Source organism: Convolutriloba macropyga, chromosome 6, assembly GCF_964194025.1.
Source record: "Convolutriloba macropyga chromosome 6, txConMacr16.3, whole genome shotgun sequence".
NCBI lineage: Eukaryota > Metazoa > Xenacoelomorpha > Acoela > Convolutidae > Convolutriloba > Convolutriloba macropyga.
In genome coordinates this window covers 24,044,325-24,071,144 of record NC_134473.1, presented here as the reverse complement: position 1 = coordinate 24,071,144, position 26,820 = coordinate 24,044,325, and the positions used below count along the sequence as shown (strand labels likewise).

At 34.9% G+C, this 26,820-nt stretch overlaps 1 protein-coding gene across 1 annotated transcript; it reads left to right on the top strand.

Moving 5' to 3' along the window:
* Positions 1–10,827: 10,827 nt before the first annotated feature.
* Positions 10,828–25,345, top strand: LOC142340881 (transmembrane and coiled-coil domain-containing protein 4-like). The gene is made up of 4 exons (XM_075391640.1): positions 10,828–11,058; positions 14,921–15,182; positions 22,510–22,722; positions 24,708–25,345. Exons 1-4 carry the CDS (start codon positions 10,940–10,942, stop codon positions 25,017–25,019), a joined length of 906 nt encoding a protein of 301 aa, XP_075247755.1. The 5' UTR covers positions 10,828–10,939; the 3' UTR covers positions 25,020–25,345.
* Positions 25,346–26,820: the final 1,475 nt, after the last annotated feature.

The window sequence follows — 26,820 nt, the reverse complement described above, 5'->3', positions numbered from 1 at the left end:
ATCTACTATATTTTTATACTCCTCTTTTTTCAAATCAATCTTTGTAAGAAAACTCCACTGATATCCGTTCCAGCGATGTTGAGAAATGGAAATTTCTTGTTTGTCAGAACGATATGTTAGAGTTGTTCTGCGCAGCCCATTATGAATAACCCACTTGAATTCAGAATTTTGGGACTCTACGTCTAAATTATCCAAATTGGGAAAATTTTGCGCTTCAAGAACTGTATATGAATACCTTTTAAGCTCGTGATGTAACCTGACGAAAAACTTTTGTTTTATCTCTGAGACTTAAGAAAATGTTTCTAGAGCATCCAATATCCCAACTCATTCTAAGAAGAAAAAAGTTTCAAATGAAAAAATGTTTACTGAAAGTCAAATACATATAATCACCAAATATTCGTCATTCAATATAAAAAACATCATAATATTGCGCAGCAGTAGTTATTGAAATGTACATTGTTCAATATTAGAGAAGTCTTTAAGATTTTCAATGAGTTCCTTGAATTCTTCCATTTTATAGCTGACGTAAGTCACTTGCTTGAACTCATTGCTCTCTTTGCGACAAAATAGTCGGATCTGGACATAAACTGAAGCTGGATTGTCCTGAACGTACTGTATAAAGGTAACGTAGAGTCTTCGATTTTTTCCAATGCTGATCTCTCTTGCTTTGTGACATTGTTGCAGCACGTCTTCCATTTTTGGGTTCATCTCAAATTGAGCTGGATTTTCTCGAATTTCCCAGTCTCCATTCAGCAGATCGTTCTTCAGACGACAAAATTTCTTGAATTCGTAATCTCCAATTCTCAGTTGTTGTTACTTTTCAAATGTTCCACATTTATCTTTTTTAAAGACTTGAAAAGTTGGTTCCGAGTAATTTTGTCTTTTTTTTTTAAATATTTGGGACACAGTAAATCTCCCAAATCTGTTTGGATGAGAACCAAAGTCAATATAAAATGGGACGGAATCAGTACCCAATTTAGGTTGTGAATCTGTAAACATTGATGGAGCGCTCGAGTAACAAGGAGATACTTTGGAGAGAGACATTTAAGTAACTTGAGTAAGCTGCGAGAAGTTGATTAAATGATTTGCTTAAAAAATTAAGGGCCTCTACAACGCAGAATTTCCTTTTATGCTAATGACATCATTGTTTTCGCACAATTTCCTAAAAAGGAAGAGAAAAATGTGTCTATTTAGAATTCTTCCTTAAAAGGATTTCTAATCAGAAATTTTCAATAAAGAAAACTTTTGAATCATTATAGAAAAAGAGTCGTTGTGTTTAGCACGTCTGTGTTGCATTAGAGAGAAGTAGTGACGAAAATATTTTGAACAAGTAAAACATCGAAATTTCTTAATCCGCTGTTTCTTGAATTGATTCATAGTTCAAATGAGATTTTAAATTGCACATAACAATTTCATTGGTTTCCTTATTTGGAATTTGAATTCCTTTATAATTTATAAGTTGATTTCCTTATTTGGAATTTGGTTTTATTTATAATAAATAAATTAGTTTCCTTATTTGGAATTTAAGTTCAAATAAGGAAATCAATTTCTTTAGAACTAAATAATATTACAGAATGGCAGCAGTTATGTGTCAGGTTTTACCACACTTTTACAAAAAATTCTGTGAAAAGGCGTTGTTTATATCTGTATCTGTCAAAGATTATAGACCATATATTCTTACAAGTGAATATGTTGTTGCTTCACACAACAGTTTCTGTCCCCTGAAAACCTGTCGATATCACATTGTTCTCATTTCTTTCTCCATCGGAGACTTGCTTCAAAAACTGGAAGATCTCTCCTATTTATATCAGACAGTTGATTGTTTATATACATTATATAAACATCAATTTTTTGGCAATATTTTGGAAGAATCGGGACTTGTCTTTACTCAGTTAGACAGAGCAGTACAACACAATTATGAGAACAAATATGTTGAGAAGTTACCTAGTGTGTCTAAAAAAAGATTGAGTAGAAAGAAGTTCAAGAGACATCTACTGCGCGCTGAACAAAGAAATGTAAGCACACAAACAATGGGATCTTCTTTTCTGGACAGAATTCAATCTCTTAAAAACTCAAAATATGAGGGTGAATTGATAAAAATTGTTGACTGTTTGTTAGACGGCCATGGCTTAATTGATAATTCTCTGTTATATCTTGAAATTAGAAAGTAATAAATTTGTAATTGCATCACAATTATTTACATAGTATCAGTTTTATATTTTTTGTTTTGAAAATCAAGAAAATTCAATTTCTCATTTTATACAATCTTTTTCTTAAATGTTTAAATTGATACCTCTAATCTGTTAAATGTCAAGTTTTGTAACAAATTATTCTTTTAAAAGTCGAGTTTTCTCACAAAAATTTTTGTTAACTGTTGGGTTTTGGAACAATTTATTTTAATAAAAGTCGAGTTTTCTCAACGAAATTTTTGTTAAATGTCGCGTTTTCATTCAATCTTTTTGTTTAGATATCAAAAAACAGTTTCCAATTGGATACAATAAAGCGCAAATTTTTTCCTGATTTTCACCAGTTTACGGTATAATTTAACGCAAAAAAGGAAGAGATTTTTAATTTGTAAAATGACAAGTTTTCTTTTTCTATAACAACTTAAATTCAGGTTTTTTCTTAGAAATCAAATTTCTGCTCAGTTTTTTTCTTAAATATCAAATTTTTGATCAAAAACTTTTGTTAAATGTCGAGTTTTGATAATGCTATTTCCGTTAAATATCAAGTTTTGTAACGAAGTTTCAAAATTCAAAATTTTGTTTGATTATATCCTTGTGAACTGGTTTAGAAAAGAAAGCTCACATGAGAAAAATTATATTATAAAGAATGTTTAAATACATCACCAGGAAAATGTATAAATCAACATACAACTTTTCCGTTAAGAACGATTACAAATGAAGCTGCAAAATTGTACCAACTCGAATCTATTCAAACTGAGTTCTCACAACATACTCTGGTAAGTTTTGAATCTCATTCCCAAAAGGTCTAGAACGTTCAAATATTACTGGAGGATCAGTTGGTTGAACGCTGATTGAAGTTGTTGAATTTTCATCAGTCAGCAAAATTGGATTGTGCGCCGTTCCATCCTCTATGGAAGGTGTTGTCATTGATGGAGTAGTCGACATATCAGTAGAACCATTTGCTGTCCAAGTGCTAGTATCAACACTTAGCTCGCTCCCATCAAAGCTTGACACCGTTTGAAGCAAATTCCCTGACTCCTCCACTGAACTCAAAACTTGATTTACATCCGGGCTAGAGAACCAAGAGTTGGGAATTTGCCCTTCTTCCCAAGGGAAAGTATATTGAATGTTGCCAGCGACGTAGGTAGGTGGAAATTCTGTCCCAGCAACCTGGGGATAGTGGTGTCCACTAATAACAGCAACCTCGTGTCCCATCGCTTGAGTTCCAAGCTGATTCTCCGTAATTGGAACCTGACCCTGATGATAGGTGTCGAACTGTTGTCGCTGGTGTTCAATAATATGCCACACAGTGATGGGTAAAGTCATTACTCATATAATCCGTTTGATAAGTCTTTAACACTTATCCGAGCAGTCTCCTCAGTGAAGGAAAATGAGTACAGAAGACTGTTGTTTTGCACAGTAAACTCCATTTTGTTCAGATGAGTTGATAGAAGTGGATTTTTTAGAAACAAAAGCAGTTTGTAAATGAACGTATTGAAAACTGTCAAGTAGAGAGTAAATTAGAAAACAACAAATTTCACTTTATAGTAGGACAAAAAGAATATCTAAGTTAGAAACAGATAAACGTTACAACTGAAGTAAGATCTGTAGATAAGAAGAATGTGAATGTAGGAACTCAATTGTATAAAGTTTTGAAGAATAGTTAGCAGGACGATGAGGAACAGAGGTGAAATTAATTTTGAGGAAATGAAAGAGAATGATGAAGTCTAACTTTGTCGCTCCTATTTATAGTGAATTCCGTCCAATAAGAACAAAGTAACCAAAGAAGGAAATATTTTGTAGAAAAACTGACGTTAGTAACCGAAACAGGAAATGGAAATTATTTAATGTATCCAAATATGGAAGAAGTTGTTATAAAATGATGCTCGTATACGAAGCAGGAACATCAATGCGTGAATAGAAACCAAATATGGTTTTTGAATAATACATGTATCACATGATACGACTACTTTTTTACTAAATAAGGATAGCTCATTGGGAACGAAGTGACATAATTTACCAAAATTGTTAAGCTCTGATAAATTTGTTCAACTTCGTTGAATTTTAAATCAATCTCGGAAAGTATTCCATTTTTGGAACAGAACTTTTGTATATATATATTTGGGAGCCGAATTCCAAATCGAATTTTTACTCCTTCAGAATTGTAATCTGTATAATAATGAAAAAACAACGCGCTTTGTACAGATGAAGTGATTGCTATGGGGTCAGGAATTGGAATACAGTTCGCTTGTGCTAGATTTCTGTACTGTTCTAAAATTTCGGGAACAGAATTAAAAATAAATAAAATTTCGTACTTGTTAATGTGTAGCTCTGACGATAAATCAAATGATTGTTTCGTTATATAATCATCATATTTGAATTTTTTAATGGAAAATGTTGCATATTCGAATCCTTTACTAAATCGGATTATTCTGTCATTCTGAACGCAAATGTCCAAGAAATTGTAGAAAAAATAGGAATCAACATCAATCTCGTCAACTTTGTAAGCATCGGCAATTCCTTCTTTCCTCTTATATATTTTTTCCAACAACTGTAAATGATTTTTGATTAACATTTTTCGCAAATGAGCAAAATTTCACGCAATACTCTGTTTATGTAAAAGAAAATTAAAATTAAGAAACAATTAAACAAAATAAAATCGTTAATCTTCAGAATAATTTCTTTAACACGGGATTTTGATTGGTTGAGAGGTTCCAAGACAATAACGTTAAGTTGTAAAGTAAATATTTGTTCGTGAAGTATGGATGAATATTTGTTTTCGACATCTTTAACATTGTTGTAAAAGCACATTAGTGTGCTAATTTCAATTTTCAATAGGACTAGATTTGTTTGCAAGCACCGAATTCTGTCAATTGCGGATAGACACAGATTTGAATCACAGAGTTTGTTAAGATTGGAACAATTTGTTTGAATTTGTTGTGAGTCTGTTTTTGGATTATGGCTGGATGAAATATGAAAACTTATATAAAATGTAAAAGAAATGATTAAGAAGATATATAAGAATGATTTGCTATTTTTGAGTTTACTCCAAGGAATGAATTCACATATTTAAAAAGAGTGTTCTTAATTATTAAAGGTATTTGTAAATGGAAGAATCTGATTGGTTTATTCATTATGTTCTAGAATGTTCGGTTATGACAACAAGCTTCTTAAAATGGAAATGATAAATTTCCATATATGGAGTGATGCGTCATAGCTGCGTTCCCTAAATGTACAAAAATAATTTCTTTCATTCTCACTTTGTTATTGTCACAATTAGTTGCTCGTCACAATACCCGAATTTGTTTCATCTTGTACCAAAACAATGCCTTCTTCTCTCGATAGAAATCTCACAGTGAAATGCACAAAGTGCAACAAAATGGTGGTGAAGAAGAATATGGCAAGACACAAGCAGTCTTGTGATAGTGGGACTCTATTTTGTCCCAAATGTCCACATTTCAGTACAAAGAAGAAAGAAGACATGAATTACCACATTGCTAAGCATCACGCTCCTAAGGATACAAAGCTAAGCACAATGTGTACTGTATGCTTGGAGGAGTTTCCGAGTTTCTATTCTCTTCAACAACACAAGAGGAGAAAGCATGGAACTTCAACAAAAGTTGGAACAAAATCTAGTGAAAAGCTTAAAGAAGTTCTAGAATCAGAGGAGCTGGAAAAGGACAACGAGCAGCTACAACAAGAACTTAGTGCTTGCCAGCACTTTTTTGACGATACTGAGATGGAAAATGGAAGACATCAAGTGTTCAACTTCAAGCTGTCCAAGCTCGATCCTCATGAAATTAATAAAACGTTGAAAGAAGTATTCGAAAAACTCAACTGTGCAGCCAAAGTCAACTTAGCTCTAGGATTTATATTAAGAAATGTGGATACGGACGAGTATCGATACTTCTACGCTCACGAGAACAACACTTTCTTCGAGAAATCTCATCTACTCTGTTCCAAAGGAGACTTAGTCTCTCTTCAGGACAGGATTTAAAAGATGGATTTAGTGGAGACGTGTGCTCAGGAGCGGGAGAATACAAAATGGCGATTTGCTCTGACTACAAATGTAACAATATTTTGCGCTCTCCTAAAATCCATTCCAATGGGATGTATCGATGCTGTTCTTCCTGAACAGTTACTCAGACGACCAGATGTGAATTGTCTCGTATCGAATGGCTATGGTGAGACTTACAAAGATTATCTTTGCTTATTCCGAGCTATAGCTGTTCACTTATATGGATCATCGGAGCTTGAGATCAATGCAAAAAATTTGTTTAGTGCATTCCTCCACGAATCTGGACAAGACGCAATCAATTTCAGAGGGGTATCGATCGATCATCTTGTATTTGTTGAAAATGCGATAAAGCACATATTTATTTACGATATTGACATTGTAGATGGAGATTTTGTTGGTGAACTTGCGAGGAGAAGTATTGAAATGTATGAGAAAAATATTAATTTATTACGTTACAACAACCACATATGCTATGTAGATGATTTCAACACATTCTTTAAACGATTCCGTTGTCCCAGTTGCGATACGTTCATTCAGAAAGCGGGAAATTTCAACCGCCATGTTAAAACGTGTAAAGATAGAGTACAGCATATTTACCCAAAGAGTGTGTATACATTGCGCGAGACCTTATTTGATAAGCTTGACGGATTTGGACTTTCCTACAACGAAGATCAAAAATTGTTCAAGAACTTGGCTATTTTTGACTTTGAATCGATATGTGTACCCTCCGACCAATTAAAAGATACAATCACAACCACTTGGATTGGAAAGCATGAACCAATCTCTGTCTCTATTTCCTCCAATTTAATTGATGAACCTGTCTTCCTATGCGATAAAGATCCGAAAGCTCTCATTATATCTTTTGTTGAAGCTATTGAAGACTTAGCAAACAAAAGTAAAACTGAAATGTGGACAAAGTTTTCCTCTATTGAAGCAGTAATCAGAGCACGAGTTAACGCAATTGGCGAAAATTTAATTAAAAGAAAGGATCAAAACGCTTCAACATTTGAGTGTGAAGATGAACGTACCGAAGAAGATGATGAAGCTGATGTCTACGCAATTTCTCCAAATGCAGAAAAACCAGCTTTTGGACGTACAGCAGCACTTTGAGCGTTATGTGAAAACTTTACCTGTGTTCGGATTCAATAGTGGAAAATGTGATTTAAATCTCATTAAGTCCTATCTCCTACCCTATCTTATTCATGAGCGCGACATTCAACCTACTGTTATTAAAAAAGCAAATCACTTTGTTTCTCTTAAGTTTGGTGATGTACAATTTCTCGATATCCTCAACTTTCTCGGTGGAGCTACATCACTTGATTCTTTCCTTAAAGTATACAAGACAAATGAGACCAAAGGATTCTTCCCCTATGAGTGGTTTGACTCTCCCGAAAAGCTCGATGCAACTTTTCTCCCTCCTTACGACCGTTTCTTTAGCAAACTGAGAAACTATAATCCACTGGAGAAGGAATTTACTGATTTGACTAAATTGCTTAACAGTGGATTTTCTCAACAAAAGTCATTAAAAAAGTTGAGGTTGAAAAATGTTCCTCCATCTGGAAGTGACAATTACAATTACCTGAAAGTGGTCTGGGAGCAAGAAAAAATGGCTACATTCAGAGATTTTGTCAAGTGGTACAACAACAAGGATGTTGTTCCAACACTGGAGGCAATGCAAAAAATGATGGAGTTTTATCACAACAAGGGTATCGATATGTTAAAACTCGGATGTACACTTCCGAACTTGGCTAATATCTGTCTTCACAAGTCAACAAACCACAAGTTTTTTCCATTTGTTGAAGCTGACAAAGATTTACATGACAAAATACGTGAGGATATGACTGGTGGTCCACCTATTGTTTTTACTAGAAAAGCAGTAGTTGATGAGACCTTCATACGAAACTCTGAAAACCTTTGCAAGTCTATCGTAGGTATTGACGCTAGCCAACTCTATCCCTTTTCAATGTGTCAAGAAATGCCCACTGGACTTTACACTCGATGGGAATTTGATACAGATTCTCAAAAATTCAGGGCTCGAACAAACAGATCTCGAACATTTGAGAACATGGTTATGTCATATCTTCAATCACAACGTTCCGAATGTAAAATTGAGAGCTACTACACAACCGGAAAACAGAAGAAGATTGATTGTTTTAGCGTAGACGGATTTTGCACACATTGTGATACGGTGTTTGAAGCCATGGGTTGTTACTTTCATTTCTGTCCTTGTCAGGAAGCTAAAGCAAGTCTCTCGGAAGAGGAAACACAGAGAGGGATTAGAAAAAGAGAACATGATGAATTGAGAAGAGATTACTTAAAAAGTAAAGGATATAAGATTGTTGAAATCTAGGAGTGTAAATGGTGGGAAAGTGTTAAAGAAGAAGAAAATGTCAAAAATCACGTGAGAAAGAACTTTCCTTTCAAATTACCTTTGAAGCAAGAGTCTTTACTAGCTAAAATAAGAGATGGGGAGATGTTTGGATACGTACAATGTGATTTGGAAGTTCCCACAGGTTTGAAGTACAAGTTTTCGAATTTCCCGCCTATTTTTAAAAATTTAAACGTTAGTCGAGCTGATATTGGGGATTATATGAGAGATTGCGCTGTCGAAAACAACTTACTGAAGCAACCTCAGCGAATGCTAATTTCAAGTTTCAATCTGGAAAATGGAACAATTATTACTCCCCTACTAAATTTCTACATCAGCTTCGGTCTGAAATGTACAAGAATTTATAGATTTGTACAGTACACGCCGCGCAAATGTTTCAACACCTTTGTACAGTCAGTGGTAGACGCTAGAAGAGGTGGAGATGAAAATCCTCATTCCAGCGTTGTCGCTGAGACTATGAAATTATTGGGTAATAGCTCTTACGGTTATCAGATTATGGACAGAAGCAAACATACAGAAACCAAATATTTGAACGATGAGAAGACGCACAAAGCAATCAATGGGAAAATGTTTAAGCGGTTGAAGAATGTCTCAAAAGAGCTTTACGAAGTTGAGCTAGCAAAATCAAAAATTGAACACCGCGAACCTATAATAGTTGGATTCTTCATACTTCAGTACGCTAAATTACGTATGTTGGAGCTCTACTATAACTTCTTTGACAGATTTTGCGACGTGGATAAATTCGAGGAGTTAGAGATGGATACAGATTCCCTCTATTTAGCCTTAGCTCATGAGAATTTGTATGATTGTATTCGACCTGCTAAAAAACAAGAATGGGAAGCATTGAGAAAGCAGGACTGTAACGACTCTTTCCAAGCAGATGCTATTCAAAATTTCTTCCCTAGAACATGTTGTTCTAAGCATAAGAAGCATGATAAACGGGAACCAGGACTTTTCAAGGAAGAATTCAGATGTACGGAAATGATTTGTCTTTGTAGCAAAACTTATTGTTGCTACGATGCACAGTCTGACAAATACAAGTTCAGCAGTAAAGGTCTCAATAAAAGAACACTAGAAGAGAACGGAGATGGACCGATGGAGAAATATCGACGTGTGATGGATGAAATTATCAATCTTACTTCAACAAATAGAGGGTTCAGAACAATAAACCATTGTGTTGCTACGTATGAGCAGACAAAGAAGGGACTGTCCTATTTCTACCCTAAGCGCATTGTTCAGTCTGACAGTATTCATACAGCACCACTCAACATATAACTTAAATGCTTTTACTATAGCACAATTCTTTAGTATTCTCTATTACATTTATACTGTGTCTGTAATTTTATACAATTTTAATTCATTTTTTTTCTATCATTGAATTTTTTCCAATTAATGAGCGCGCAAAAGACATTTGTTACACAATTGATTCAAACAATTAGGGGAACAATCTTTGCAATTGACCTAAAATTTGTAAACAAAAATTCAACATGTCACATAATTACCCCTCACATAATTACAGCAATTAATTACCCACGCCAATTCTATTGTTCTCAAGTAAACACTTAATAACTACACAAACATTGATATTTTCCCCTCAAAATTTCAGCCTATCAGGAGCGTCTCCGAACCTGATTGGCTGAATTTCAGCCAATCAGGAGCGTCTCCGAACCTACCCCCACATTTGCACCGACTATACTACTAGAAAATGTACATGCACAAATACATACACAAAACCTATACCCTATCTTAATACATGGCGGCACCTAATCAATACATGTCCGCGGCTATAACTAATCTCAATACATGTCCGCGGCTATAACTAATCTCAATACATGTCGGCGGCTATTACTAATCTTAATACATGTCGGCGCATAATCTTAATACATGTCGGCGGCTATAACTAATCTTAATACATGGCGGCTATACCCAATCCTAATACATGGACCCTAATCTTAATACATGCAACCTATACCTAATCTTAATACTTTAAAACCGCTATACCTAATCTTAATACATGCTAATTCATTCCCTATCTTAATACGTTAGGGAGGACCCAAATCCCGAAAAATACGCTATACCCTATCTTAATACATGGGGGACCTCACCCCCCCCCCCCCCCGGGGAGTGTAGCTCACTATATTACTACTATAAATTATAAAACATTTCAAAAATTGTCAATAGCTTACAATTAGAATTATAAAAACAATGCATTATTTTCACAAATGTTTATAAATAATTTGCAATATTGTTTTTATAAAACTTGTATTAGTTTTCGACTAGGGAGGGAACTTTTTAATTAACAGGTATTTGTTGGAGCTGGGTCGCAGTTTGGAGTATCTGAAGGACATGGTCGTCAATGCGGCAATGAGCCAAGCACTCAAGTATACAGTTCTTAGCAGTGTCATGGCTGCTGTAGCTTGGCCCGCTGCTCTCCTCGGAGCCTCTTCTGTCATCGACAACCCATGGTTTGTTATTAATTAATCACTCTAAAACGACCTTTGGGATCTATTCTCCCCTCCCCCCCCCCCCCCCCCCAGCTTAGTGAGAATAAATGTTTTATGACGCCCAGGCGCACGTGCAATATTTTTTCATAGTAACGTGCTATATAACAACAAATAATTTGTAACTGGGGGGTCATAAAAACACTGGGGGGAACATAATAGATTGGACGTTTCTAACAATTATTTGGGCCCTCTCTTTCCTTTAATCTGTATATGTTTTGATTGTGAGACTTGTTATGTGGATGACGTTAGCTATGTTTGGTGAAAGAAAGAAAAGAATTAATTTCTTCATGCATAATTGAAAATTATAAATTTAAATTAGCTCAGCAATTTTCAAAATTTAACACAAAATTAGATAGACAAGAAGGACTGACTGGCACTATACAAACTGTAACATGAAGAGGACAGATAACAAGACCAGATGGTCTACAATGACCTGCCCAGGAAAGTAGCCTCTTGTGTAGCCTCTTCTGCGTGAAGAGAGCCGACGTTAGAAAGAGTCAAATATAAAAACGCCGAGACTTGACACAATTTAAAGAGGCAAAAGTAAAAAATAGCGCACTTACCCCAACATTGTTACCCTATTGATGAGCGGATTGAAATCTTGCAAGATGATTCAAAACTTGCAAGATTCTTGCAAGAATCTTGCAAGATATCAATCAAGGCCGAAAAAATAACTCGGGGTACAAATGTTTTAGGAAACATCTTTGACGCAAATTATTGTTTATTGAACAAATTACAAAACCTAATTCAATGAAAAAAATAGCCAGGATTCAAAATCTTGCAAAGTTTGTTGCCAAGAATGGTGAGTGCTAGTGTGTTTGTATTTACTGCGGCTGGTTTTGGGTTTCATGTATAATACAAAAATATAACGTGCATTAATGTATAGTGATACTCGCCCATTTACTCGCTTAATCAATTTCAACTTACTTGTTTTTCTTTTAAACTCTAAGCCTAATTGTTCCGACCCCTCTCGAGGGGGGGAGGAACTATATACTCAAATGGATTTTTTTTTGTTCAGTCAATTTTCGCCGATCGATATATTCATCGTAGAGAGTTGAGACTGGTATCATTAGAAAGCTCGTCCAGCGCAGAATATGGAATTAAAAAGGTTTTTTTAATTTTCGTTTTCTACAGGGAGTTATCGAGGTTTAATCTTTTGAAAAGTAGAGTGAATTCACGTTGTTTTATTCACACTTTCCGAAATTTTTGCCTAATTTTTCGTCAATTTTGCTAAAATTTGTTGAAATTTTTAGGAATAGTGTCGTTAATTTTATTTTTAAGGACAAACAAGGCTTGTTGATTATTCTGATTTAATTTTTTTGGTCAAAAACTCTGGATAAATATTTCAAAATTCAGCCTTTTTCATCAAAAACAGCACGAAATAAGCTACTTTAGTTCACTTTGATAAAATTTGCCGGCACTACACCCCCAAACAACACTAATACAATCTTTGTAAACTCAAATGGGGGGGCTATTCCTACTTCAACTTCCGCTGAAAGTGCTCTGTAATTAAAGTTTTACCGTTTTTTGGTAGCTTTACTCGTTTATTATCAAAAATGCAGAATTTTTTGGGGGGGTTTTCAACTAACAAATTATCTATATCTACAATATTCGACAAATCAATAGTTCCTAACGGACAATAAGCATTAGCAGGGCTAGTTTGGAAAGTGTCAGCATTCACTCTTCAGTATTCAGCTTTTTCATTCTACTGATTTAAAATTTAGTCTCGATTGCGTTTTTAAGCTTGAAGTTATTGTTTTCTGGCTTTGATACTACTAGATTTCAGATTTATTTTTTTGTTTTTAGAAATTTGCCAGTTTTTCACGTTTTCTAGTCACATTATCACATTACTGACAGTTCTCATATCACATTATTAGCGTTCAAAATTAAACACAATTGGACATTTTAAAATCCCTAAAGATATAGTTTATCGTTTAAAGGGCCTCGACACTTCTTTCTTCAAGAAATTAATTGAATTTTTAATTTTGTCTTTAACTGTCATTTTTACTTTGTCATTTTAGCTGTATGAAATTTTCTGTATAGTGATAGGTTTCACTGGCTTTTTCGTGGAAGAACAGACGAGCTGAAACTCTGATATTAGTAGATAGCTGATGGCTTTCATGACTTTGAAAACAATCGTTTTCCAAAACTGAAAATAAAAAAACTTTTTAACTTCGCAAGTTTGTTCTTTTTATTTTTCTTTTTGGCACCTAATCTCGTTAGTTACAGGTCAAACATGACATAATGGGTGTCAAGGGAAGTTGTCAAAACGGATTGATGTCCCAAAATTATTTTTTTAAAGAATGCGTTATGACCTTACTGACTTCGACACCGGTTTTTCACAAAAAAAGTAAATTAATTTGATTTTTGTCATGTTTGACGTTCTTTTTGTAGACGCAAGAATTATTCTGGAAAATTGCAGCTCTCAGAGAATTCTTTTGGATGAATAAACGACCCTATATAAATATTTCATTTTGTAATTTATGTTTTTCATGACTTTGGATATAATTTTGTTTAGAAAAAAATCAAAATTATTACCTACTTTTGCCCTTTTCTCTTTTTTGTCTACTTGTTACCTAGTCTCACTTTTAATTGGCCAATTACTACAATATCGGTGTTTGAAAAAGGCGCAAACGAATATATTTTGAGGGCTGAAATATGGCTTGACGGTTTTGACAGCGTTTTCTGGCAAGTTTCAATTGAATTTTTGTTTGTTGTTTTTATGTTGTTCTTTTTAACCGCTTAAGGAAATGAATAAGGACAGGTCCTAATGACCTTCTATAGAAACATTGGTAATCGTAAACCTTTGGGATATTTTACTTGATCTCTAATGGTTTTAATTACTTTGAATTTAATTGTTTTAAAAAGAATAAGCGAAATTTTTAACTACTGTTTTTGTTCTTTTTGGTCTAATTGTTACCAAACCTTCTTATGGACTGGTCCATATCTTTTCTGTTTATTTATAAGATATTTTGTTTAGTTTTAGGTTCATCTGACGGTATGTTGACTTTGTTATTAAATTTTGTTTTTTAAAACGGACAAAAAGTTTTTGATGTAATTAATGTTTGTTGTTGTTGTTGTTGTTGTTGTTGTTTGATTTTGCTGTTCGCTTTCTCAATATTGGCATATCACAGCAATTTAATGCTTCAATTTTTACACCACTAAATTTTTTGCTTTGGAGGCTATCTTATCGTTCATACACAATTTTTTTGAAAAATACTTGGGCTTTTTTGGGTTTTTTGGGATTCCCAAAAAATAATTTTTGGGTTTTCTATCTGTTCCTCATTTGGTAGACAATTATGTCAAAATTGTGGATGGGCGGGGTCGGAACCTTATGTGCCATCGCACATTGCTGAGCCGCCTTGTTGAATTTTTAGTGTGCAATAAGTGTTATTTTCCGTATTTGTTTTGTTTTGTTTTTTAGTTGATCCTCATCGAGTTTTTTATTGTTATTTTTTAGTACCTTTCAAAACCAGTATACTGACTTGAATGGAGTAATTGAATATCCAATTTGGAGAATTGCTTGTTTAAGGGCTCGTTATGTCAACCAGTAACTGGTTTAGGATTTCAGAGCAAGTTTTTCGGTTCAATAAATAGTTCTTAAACTAATCTGAACTTATTTATGAGCCGATATTTCCCTAATTTTTTAAAAAAATGCATTTGTGTGACGTTTTATATTAATTATCTTAGTTACACAAAAACTTTCCGGTCAAATGTAGGTAATAATTATGATTAGCTATTCAAAAAGTCAACCATTATTTAACTTTGCTTCTTTTGACTTAAAAAAAAAACATTTTTGTCGAAAATTTTGGTGTGATTACAGGTCAGTTGCGAACAGTCGTTCTGTTCAAGCTGGAAAAGAACTGGCGGAGGTGCTTCTGACTCGCCAACACGGCTGTCGACCTGTCACCCTGGTAGGGGTCAGTCTAGGGGCCAAAGTGATCTACCAATGTCTGGAAGAGATCCACAGTCGTGGTCTGACCCCTTCCCAGCTGGGAATCATCCACAATGTGGTGCTAGTTGGTGCACCCTGCAGTGGCAAGCCAGAAGACTGGGCCAGATTAGCACCCCTCATATCAGGACAGGTAGGAGCAATGTTTTTAAATGACATCTCCAGCAATGACATTCCTCTCGGTTTGACATTTAAATGCAATTAAAAAATAACAAATTTGTTATATTATAACCAAGTTGCTATTGTCTGAATCTCAATGGGTAGCTAATGCTGTTTTTGACTAATGCAATTTTAGAGTTTTGCCGGGTATTTGTTGTTATTTCGTGTCTGATAGCTTAATATCAATAACCACGGTTCTCATCGTTGCTAAATGAGGCATTAGTAGATTTAATGAATCATTTCTGTTAATAGCTACTGTTTTTTTAAATATGACAGATGGAGTTTTCAAAAAATTTTAAATGACATCTCCAGGAATGACTTTTCTCCCGGCTTGACATTTCCTAGAACCCTACCATTTTTGAGACCATTTACACTGATCATTTACTTTATTTCGGACCTATTGTGCCACACTTTATTTCGGACCTATTGTTCTTCCGTCTATCGATTTTTTTCTAGTGGAATTGTGTAGAAATTAAAATAGCTGAGGTCAACATTTGCTGTTAATTTAATCGCTGCGAAAGCGAACTTTTATTGGCCTTCTCTTGGTTTTTAATAGCCGCCGTCAGCCTCTCAAACGGCTATTATTTAGGCGCTCTCCGTTTTTATAACAATTAAAATAATTTGAATTGCGTTGGGGCACTGTCTTTTTTTAAAGATCTCTTCACTCATTTTCATGATTTTTGAAGTCAAATTGGAGTAGTGATTTTGGTCACGCCGAAACAGGAAGTGAAGCGAAAAAGCGAGTGGTTTTGCGGCGTAAGTTTTTTTTACACTATTTTTAAAGTAGAGTGAGAAAACGGTGTTTGAACAAAAATTTGGTTTCTCGCTATTGGTTTTTTGTTCACATGCGGCAATTTCACTTTAATTTCTAATAGCCGCCCTCATATCAGCCGGCTATTATAGCGCTCCTATTTTTTTACGTCGTCGAACTTTTTTTCGCTTTACCCATTTTGCCGCTTTTTATACTTCTCTTTTTGACTTCTCTAGGCTAGTTTCACTCTTCTGTCATTCTGCTCAAAGTCTTTTTAAACAGCAGCTGCGCAGCAAAGCAGTTCAAATTGAAGAGAGTCAGAAAAAAGAATCAAAGTCAGAAATAGAAACTGGATAAACCCATAAAGCCCATTTTTAGATGCCCGGTACTTGAACTGTGTTCTCATAAGTTTTATTTACTATCTATAATGCTTATTGGTATTGATACTAGACCATGTAGCCTCTCACTGAGAGACAGGAGTATGTTCAATTACGAAATGACATCAAAATAAATCGCTTTTAAAAATGTTTTTACAAAAATCAATTTTTAATGATATTGTCTTTTCTTTCAATCCCAATAGAGTTATGGGAATCAACGGCGGCTATTTTCCGGCAATCTGCCGGGTATGTTTACTGTTTTTTTCTCGATTTTTTGGATCGCGTTTTTTTAAATGTTTTTCCCAATCCATTCATAGTTCATTCTAGTGCCAGTTTTTTGTTTGAACCAAATTTCTCTTTCTGGCTAGTGGTGTTTTGTTCACATGCGGCATTTTGACTTTGATTTTCAGTGTTTTTTTAAATTTTTTGATCTAATTGTTTTGGAGCTGGTTTTTTCCTAATTCACTCATAGTCCGTTCTAGGTGTAGTTTTTGTTTAGTCAATGAGAATTCTTTGAATTGCACGTCAGGACTTGTCCTGCTATGTTTTTTTAGTTCGCTTTACCTTTTGATCACGTTTTTCGTTTTACATAAGTCACGACTTTGACATATGACTTCTGAATTACCTCACTCACTGTTTCGAATGAATGGTTTTTAAATCCATTCACCCAATGAATTGCGCAAGATAGTAAATACAGTCAAGGTAAAAAGAGCAAAATCAAAAGAAATGGGATAAACTGATAACGCCCGATCATTAAATCATTGAGAATTAGGTCATCAAAGTTCATTAGAGTGTTTGCTAGCTGACATCGCTATTAAGCTTATAGTTTTCAGTTTAGAAGCTGAATTAACTATAGTTTTAGAATCCAACCGAAACTGCACGCCGAATTAGAACACTTTTTGACACTGAAAAAAAAAATAGAAATAAATTGTCAATTCATCTCTTCTTTTTTCTTTTTCTGTTTCAATCCCGTTGTGCATCAAGCGCGTCAACGGCGGCTATTTTCCGGCAATCTGCAGGCTATGTTTTCGAAATCAGAGGGAATTTGATTGTATTGGTGCGCTTTTTTCCTTTAAGATCTGCATACACTTTATGATGACAATAAAAAATCAATTTAGAGTAGTGATTTGAGTCACGCTGAAATAGTTAAGGGAGAAAAAACGCTGGCAGATTGTATTTCATTAAATTTTGCCCGTATTTGACGTTACTTTTTAATTGCTCTCAAACGAAGTTTGTAGCAATTATATTAGTCCTGTCGGTCTTTTTTTTATGCGATTTTTCGCTTGACCGATTTTTCTTCTGACGCTTTTGACTTTTCGTCCTCAAAAACGGGATAAACAAGTAGCGCCCAGCGGGCATTAAATGCTCTTAGCGCCTTTCAGCTCTGTTTCAGCCCAAAACCGTTTTCGAGACTTATACTTATGGTGTGAAGAGCGGTTCTTAGAGGTTGAACACCCCCCCAACTGTTGACCCCCCCACTTTTGCCCCCACCCCCCCCCCACCGCGCGGTTGCCCCCCACCCGACTGTTGCCACCTCCATCAGCACCCCCCACCCACCCGCGTTGCTACTGACGAACAACCGCTTGCTAAAAACACGCAAACTTATACTAATTTTTAAAAATTTTTTTCAAGCTTTTTGAAAATTTTTGTCACTTTTTGAGATTTATCAGCCCTAAATGTCAAGGGACCCACTCCATCGTTTGATAATAGGTTACTGCATAACTTCTAGTGGTAATAGAATGGTTTCGACATTTCAACATTACAAATTTTAGCATTTTTTTGACAAAACTTTCAAATTTTTTCAAGCTTTTTGAAAATTTTTGTCATTTTTTGAGTTTTATCAGCCTTAAATGTCAAGGAACCCACTCCATGGTTTGATAATAGGTTACTGCATTGCTTCTAGTAGTAATAGAATTGTTTCGACAATTCAACATTACGAATTTTTGCATTTTTTTGACAAAACTTTCAAATTTTTTCAAGCTTCTTGAAAATGTTTGTCATTTTTTGAGTTTTATCAGCCCTAAATGTCAAGGAACCCACTCCATGGTTTGATAATAGGTTACTGCATAGCTTCTAGCGGTAATAGAATGGTTTCGACATTTCAACATTAGGAATTTGCATTTTTTTGTCAAAACTTTCAAATTTTTTCAAATTTCAAATTTTTTCAAGGTGTTTCAAAACTTTCAAATATTTTCAAAACTTTCAAATTTTTTCAAGCCTCCTCTAGGGTTTGATAATAGGTTTTGCTGCATAATTTCTAGTGGTAATGGAATGGTTTTCAACGTTTTAACATCACGAATTTTAGCAATTGTTTGATAAAACTTGAATTTTTTTCAGATTTTTCAAATTTTGTTGTTATTATCTAAGTTTTTCCAGCCCCGGGAACCAAGAAACCTCCTGTAGGCCTTGATGATTGGTTACTAAATTCTTTTATTGGCCAAAGATTAGTTTTCAACTTTTTAATATCATAAATTTTATCGATTTTTTCATAAAATTTGCAATTTTTCTTACATTTTTTGTCATTTTTTGGGTTTATCGAGTCTCAAGAGCAAAGGAACCTCCTCTAAAGTTTGATAATTAGGTATTGTATAGTTTCTAGATGCAATGGAGTGTTTTTAATGATTATAACATCTAACGAGAATTAGCGTCTTTTTGAAATTTTCGGCAATATTTTTTGAAATTGTTTGTCGTTTTTTTTTTTGGTTTTTCCAGACTCAAGAGCCAAGAAACCTCCCTCGAGGTTTAATAGTAAGCCGTTGCTTAGTTTCTAGAGTTAATGGAATAGTTATCTTTATTTTAATGACTGAGTTTTCGCAATTTTTTGATAAAATTTAGTTTGAATTTTTTTTGAAAAATTGTTATCATGTATGGATCTTTATGAGCCAGTGAAACTGTTTAGGGCTTGAAATAGGATTACCGGATAGTCTCTTGAGACAATTGAATTGTTTTCTTAAGACATTAGTATTACGAATATTAGCAAGATTTTGTTAAAATTTGCAATTGTTTTTTAAATTTTTGAATATTTTTGTCATATTCTGAGTTTAACGATCATTGATGGACAACCAAGCTTTGTAAGTCTTGCAGATGGGTTACATTGCAAAATTCCAGAGACAAAAATTGTTTTACTGCGAAATGTGGAAACTTTTCTTTTGAATTTTGCACCTTCAGTTTCTATATAATTTAGTTACTAACAAGGCTAGAAAACTTGAATTTGGAGAGTCGAATCTTATCATGGAAAGAATTCTTAGCTCTCTCTCTCTCTCCATAACTCTTTTGTTGATGCCGCACTTCAGCGGTTGTTATGTGGCGTGATGTCATGGTCTATTACCCTATTCTCAGGCCCATTCAATCAAGTTAACCTCACTAAACAGTGACTACGTACTGACGAAGCCAACCGCTCGCCGGTCGTTTGAGAGCAATTCGCCCGACGTTAGTCGGTTATATTTTATATTATAGTCTAATATCAATAATGACGTGTCTCATCTGTTGCTAATGAGGCATCAGTAGATTAAGTGAATCGTTTGAGGCGCTAGCTAACTGTTTAAATAACTATGACAGAATTTTCAAAAACTTTTATTGAATTTTTATGTATTGCCCGTATTTGTTGATCTTTTTGCTCGTCGTAGTGACAGGTCTGATTGATTTTCTAATGAGCTATTAAAAGCTTTTTTTGTCTCCACTTGATAGCTGCTGGTTTTTATGACTGGTCCGTGTGTTGCCTTAAATTGTAAGTCAATCTTAGGCATGCCCGTTTTTGTCTTTTATGTCGACTTATCACTTGGTCTGATTAATGACAGGTATCGTTGGTTGCTGGTTTGGTTGAAGTGAATCGAAATCATGATTTGAGCCCACAGCTACCGCTCTTTAGGACTTCGACACTTATTTTTAATACTCTTTAAGTTGCCAGTTTTTTAAATTTTTGTCTTCTTAGTTATTCTTTTTGATGGCAGTCTTTTTAGATCGCGTATGACGCATAATAATAATATACTGGTGATGTTTGCGGTTGATAGCTATTGGTTTTTATGAATTTGACTCTACTTCTTTTGACGAGAAGCTTACTATTTCTCGACTTTTGCTTGGTGTTATAGCTGTTTTTGTCGTGTTGTTTATTCTCAATAACAAGAGGCCTCATTGGCCTTCTATTGCGTTTTTAATAACTTAGCTATCGACCTAAAAACCATTTGAAATGTTTAAGAGTTTTTGGTTCTTGCCTTCAGTTGTTAATTTTTGTCCATTTTTCACCGAATTGAATTGATAAAATGTGTTTTTATTTCTGAAGTTGTGTTGGATTCTTCAAATAAGGCTTATTGTATGTTTCTGTGTGATTTTGACATTTAAAAGTTTGACGCCCTTAATTTTGAAATAGATTTCCACATTTGCAAAAAAAATTTTGCCGAGTTGGTGTATACAATCTACGCACATTTAGTATCAATCAAATTCTAAATTATTATTGTTTCTTTTGATTGTGTCAACAATAGCTGTCCGAAAGAGCCAATTCTTTTACATTGTTTTAAGGTTGTTTCGGGTACTATGCGCTTTGCTGTCTGTTCTAGTTCAACTTGTTTGTGAAAAATATTCGCTAATCGAGTTAAATTCTCAGATCACGTGCGGCTTTTTCGAAGCAGTTTTCTAAGTTTTTGTACTTTTTAGGGTGGAGTGGTTTTTCTACTTCTGGTAGCCTTTTTTATCATCTCAATCATCTATTAGATCTAAATATGCAATTAGGAGGTATTTTTTGTGATATCAACGTTTTAGGGTTTTTGGCGGTTTTTGTACTCTTTTCATGTTTTTTTTGTGTCTGATGGGATTCTTTCGGTTGAAATTTGTTTTTATGTTAGTTTACTTATATTTTGATTTTGTTAATATCAAATAAAGTGCTTAATATATTTGAAAAAAGGCGAAATACAAACATTTTTTTGCTATTTTTTTCTGTTTTTGAAGATTTTTTTCCTAATTCTTTTCTTTTCTGCCTGTCAGCATATTTTTTCATGTTAGATTTTTGAAATAGGGTTGCTGGTATGGTTTTTGTTGCTATTATATGGTTTCTGGTTGCTATTATATGCTGGTCTGTTTTTCGTTGCAATTAAATGTTTGATAGATCATATATATTTTTAAAAAATTAAATCAATTCTGTAGTTTTTTGTAGTTTTTACTTCTTGCTCATGTTTTGAGTTTTCAAATGCGTTTGGGTCTCGTGTTGGTGCTCGGTAATTCGACTGGAGTTGTTTCTTGAGGTGTGCTGAGAACAGCTACTGAGACATCGCACGTCTTAGAATATTAAAAAACTTTTCCCACCATTTGATATTCAATTGTGAACAGAATTAAATTAAAGCAGACATTCTATGAAAAACAATGGTTCGGGAGTTGCAATAAAAAGTTTCCAAGAAAATTTTTCATAATTGAATTTTTCCCTGATGATTTTCCCCCATTTGTTTCAAACTTAATTGTATAATAGAATTAGTATTTTGATTAGCTAGTAGTTGGCCAGTGTATAAGTTTTAAATTACTTCGAGTTGAATGCGGAGTATGTTTTCCCTTCCAGATGTGTTTTTTACTCTTAGTGGAGCGTTTTTTATTCATTTGCGTGATTAAGGTTTTAGGGTCACGTGACTTACCTCACTCTCAAAAAAGACTTCCTCACTTTATTCAAGGAGATCAGGTCAACTTAGTGTATGTAACTCTAATTGAAGGTTATTTGGGTGCAGACAATAGATTCAGCAATAAGTTGTATAGATTCCTAATCAATATATAACATCTCAGCATTTAATTGAAGTGAAATTTCTCTTTTTTGGTTTGTTGTTTTTTATTCGTTTTGAGAGCTATGGCAGCTATTTTCTGGCAATCTGGCTATGTTGCGGAAAACAATCTTGTCTCGAAACAAAAATACTGTTAATTATTGCGCACTAAGGATAGTTCATAGCCTTGGAATAGGATTTATCGACACAGCTTGTCATCACGCTTCGCCGCGGAGTCTGATAACTTCTCTGTGGCTCTGACCAGCCGTCAATGTTTCGATTTTCATACTATTCTCTGCGTTGATATTTCAATATTGATAAAAAACGAAATGCTTATGTGGCTTCTTTTTCTTGAATCATTTGATGAAATTAGTGATTCGAGGCATTGATGCATAACTTCCAGAGACTTACAATGATGAGATCTGTTTACCATGATAGGTTATCAACGCCTTCTCCCAGGGCGACTGGATGCTCAAGTTCATCTACCGCTCATCGTCCCTCAGAGCCAAAATAGCTGGACTGGGCCCTATTGGCCTGGAACCCAAAGTGGTCAACGTAGACCTCACAGACGTCATTCCAGGTCACCTTGACTACCTGGACCACATGCCAGAAGTGTTGGCCTATTGTGGCATCAAATGTAAACCCATTCAGGTAACTCTCAACAATGTAATTAATGGTCAAAGATATCATTAATACCCCCATTTTGAAGAATAGGTTACTACGTGACTCTGGTGAAATCACGGAGAAAATGTTGTAATATTCAAAAAACCCGTAGCGGTTCTATATAGAAGCCAGAATTTTGAAGTGAGTTTGACAATCATGTCACCTTGCTTGAGACGCACAAGAATAAATCTGGCTCTGTATTTAGGCTCTGAAATTGTGGCGTTCTAGAATCAGGCACAGCAGAAATTTGGCATTTTAAAATTTCATGTGGTTGTGTCAAGTTGATATTCGATTTTTGTACTTCTGATGATAGTCTTGAACTTTTCGAACTCTTCAGTCTTACTTGTAACAAATTGTCACTTCCAGAATCATTTTGTCTACTTCTCATTTTGTCAATAAAATTTGGGATCTACTGTTTCCCCTCTCCAGTTTAGTGGTCATATATCTTTTACGCCCCCAGGCGTACGCTCTATTCTTTTAAATTATAGCGTGCTACGTAACAACACATTATTTGTAAGTGGGCTATAAAAACACGGGGGGAGGGGGCAGAATAGATCCTAAAATTGAGTGTTTTGTAACGGTTGTTGCAATTAATCTCCAATAAATTGTGTTTTGCTTACAGTGCTAACAAAAGTATGTGCTGAAATCACAGTTTTAAAAAAACTAAGCTGTCTGTTTATGGGATATTTTTTTCAATTGCCGATTTATAAAAATCCTATATATTAAACGCCTCAGCTCTAAATTGGGACTATATTTTTTTATGTTTAAGTGGCTTCTCGAAGCGCATGTTTAAGAACTGCTTTGAGCAGCATGATTAAAAGAACATATTGGGAGTGGTCAATGACCTAAAAGGCTCAGATTAGATGGGCCAGAAGCGAACGTGCGACAGAAGACTGTTAGTCACAAGCAGTTACCACGAGGCTATGAGGGCTTGAAAGTATGCTTACCCAGAGGGAGGATTTACAGAGGGGGTACTACGTGGTTTTTTTATTGCTCCCGATTGAGATTGGAAGTATTTATTATAAACGGTGTTTTCTGCAAAATTTTAGCTTTACAGATTTTGCGCTATTCTAGAACACTTTTAGCTCTCAACTAAGTTTTTCACGCTTTAGTTTTTCTTTTTTACTTGATCTCTAATGCTCTCAATCTGATATATGTTTATTGATACGATAAAAGCGACTGTGACAAACGGTAGTTCTTAGTTATTATAGCGCAGTTGGTAGGATGGAGGACTGCTAATCTGAAGTTTGAATTTTTCTTCTATTGCCATTATACATAAAATTGCTATGAAACTAAGTTTTGAGCGAGTAGTTTTTATCTTACTGTCTAATTTTCCGCTTTTTTAAGTAAATATCCGTCGCAATTGAGCACAATGGTCGACCGTGCGCCTATCGTAACATGTTTTAGGGGTCCTTCTCATGCAACCTAGCATAAATGCGTTTTGAGACTCACTTCAAAATCATATTTAAGCTCCTAATATGCACATTTTTGTCCACTCATTAAGCATGCGGTATATCAAAAACAAGAAAGTCACAAACGCCTTTGTAAAGAAATTGGCTGTAGAAAGAGCAAAAGATAAGTGCAATACGCATAGATAGCGTAAGTGGTGAGACCTATGGCTGTTAAACGAGGAGCATGGGTTCGAACCCGAGTCGGTGCGAAACAGAAACCATTACTCTTTTTAAACCTTCTATTCGTGTAAATGATTTTCTTGTTATGATTTTGCCGGTCTGCTAGTTGATTTGAATTGACTGAATATCGGTATAATTTTTTAAAAGGTCTAAATTTTGTAAAAAAAAAGAAATTACTTTCGGGTGAAATCCAGATAGAAGTTTGCCAGTTTTCCGTGAACCGCAGTAAGTTAAATGCTACTTGACATCTGATCAAGTTGATCATGCCTTCATCATTTCAAATAGGTATTTGAACTGTTAATTTTTCTACTGTTTATAAAAATAGAATGTCTCGAATTTCAGGCTCAAGAAAATAAATTTTCCCTCAGCACAAAACGAACAAACTCTCATACTGATAACTCATCAACTAGCGAGAAAGCTCCACCAAAATCACCCTGCCTCCGCAAAAAAGACTGGAAATCCCAGTCCTCATCATCAAGCCCGGCTGCCAGAAATGGGAAAGAGAGAAGTGGAACCCAAACAAAAACTTACAATATTCGCCCAACCTCAGGGTCGTTGGTTAATATTGAACAAGCAGGTTCTGAGAGTACTAGTGCCAGTGGCACTAGAGCGAAACTGTCAGTAACCAAAAGCAATTCATATACTGAATTCTGAGCTTTGATAATTATATCGATAAATTAATTGAAGGATCTATTCTGTTTGCCCCCCCCCCCCCCACACCCCGGTCAGCTTAGCGGTTGCAAATATTCTTGACAACCCCAAGCGCATGCACTACCGAAATAAAAAAAATGCATTATGTAGCTGTTTTGTGTAGTGTGAAGGGGAGGGGTATATTTTAGTTAGTCGGGGAATGGGGGGGGGCACTAAACGGAATGATCCTAAATGAACATGTTGAAAGGTTTCATCTGTACTTTGGTGCTTTTTTATGAGAATTATTTATTATTTAGAGTTCTGTCTGAATAAAAAATTGATGATCTGAAGTCTTTGAGGAAACAGAAAATCACTCAAGATCATCGAAGCCGAGCTCTTTATTTGGAAATTGCTGTGAGGTTCGCACAAACCAAATAATAAAGTAAAAAGAAACCGGTAACTTTGAAATAAATTGCGCTGGTTGGTATTATGATTATATCTATACCCATCCTATATATTAAACGCGTGAGCTCTAAAGTGGGACAAAATTTTTGCATGTTTAAGGGGCCTCTCGAAGCGCATGTTTAAGAGCCGCATTGAGCAGCATGTTTAAGCGAACATATCGAGAGAGGTCAATGACCTAAAAGGCTCAAAGTAGATGGGTGAGAATCGAACCCGGGACAAGACTGTTAGTCAGGTGCAGTTACCACGAGGCTAAGTGGGCTTAAAAGTATGCTCGCCCAGAGGGAGGATTTACTGTCCTGGGTACTACGTGTTTCTTGAGTGGTCCCGAACTAAGTTTGAAGTTCTTATTGTAAACGTGTGTTTGTCTGCAAAGTTTTAGCTTTACAGATTCTGCGCTATTCTAGAACACTATTAGATTTCACCTAAGTTTTTCACGCTTCACTTTTTGATTTTTCTGTGATTTCAAATGCTCTCAATCTGAAATATGTTATTGATACGATATAAGCAATTGTGAGAAACGGTGTCTTGTAGTCGTTATAGTGCAGTTGGTAAGGTGGAGGACTGCTATTCTGAGGGGCGAGGGTTCGCATCCGTGTCGGGTACCCTCACTTTTCTCACTTCCTTTTCTCACTTTCATTTCTCACTTTCTTTTCTCGCTTTCTTTTCCCACTTTCTTTTCACACTTTGTCTTCTCACTTTTCCTTCCCTTCTTTTTTCACTTTCTTTTCTCAATTTCTTTTCTCTTTCTTTTCTCACTTTCTTTTCTCACTTTCGTTTCTCACTTTCTTTTGTCAGTTTCTTTTCTCACTTTCTTTTCTCAATTTCTTTTCTCGCTTTCTTTTCTCACTTTCTTTTCACTTTCTTCTCTCACTTTCTTTCTCACTTTCCTCACTTTTCTCACGTTCTTTTCTGACTTCCGTTTCTCCTTTTCTTTTCTCACTTTCTTTTCTCACTTTGTCTTCTCTTTTTTCCTTCCTTTCTTTTCTCAGTTTCTTTTCTCACTTTCTTTTCTCACTTTCTATTCTCACTTTCTTTTCTCACTTTCGTTTCTCACTTTCTTTTCTCACTTTCTTTGCTCACTTTCGTTTCTCACTTTCTTTTCTCACTTTCTTTTCTCACTATCTTTTCTCATTTTCTTTTCTCACTTTCCTCACTTTCTTTTCTCACTTTTTTTCTCACTTTCTTTTCTCACTTTCGTTTCTCACTTTCTTTTCTCACTTTCTTTGCTCACTTTCGTTTCTCACTTTCTTTTCTCACTTTCTTTTCTCACTTTCTTTTCTCACTTTCTTTTCTTACTATCTTTTCTCATTTTCTTTTCTCACTTTCCTCACTTTCTTTTCTCACTTTTTTTTCTCACTTT

What these genes read in the sequence shown, in the direction of transcription:
- LOC142340881 (XM_075391640.1), top strand. Translation starts at nt 10,940, where the DNA reads ATGGTCGTCAATGCGGCAATGAGCCAAGCACTCAAGTATACAGTTCTT. An exon ending in TCTGTCATCGACAACCCATG is followed by an intron (nt 11,059 to 14,920) that starts GTTTGTTATTAA and finishes GTGTGATTACAG; the next exon opens with GTCAGTTGCGAACAGTCGTT. An exon ending in TCAAATGTAAACCCATTCAG is followed by an intron (nt 22,723 to 24,707) that starts GTAACTCTCAAC and finishes CTCGAATTTCAG; the next exon opens with GCTCAAGAAAATAAATTTTC.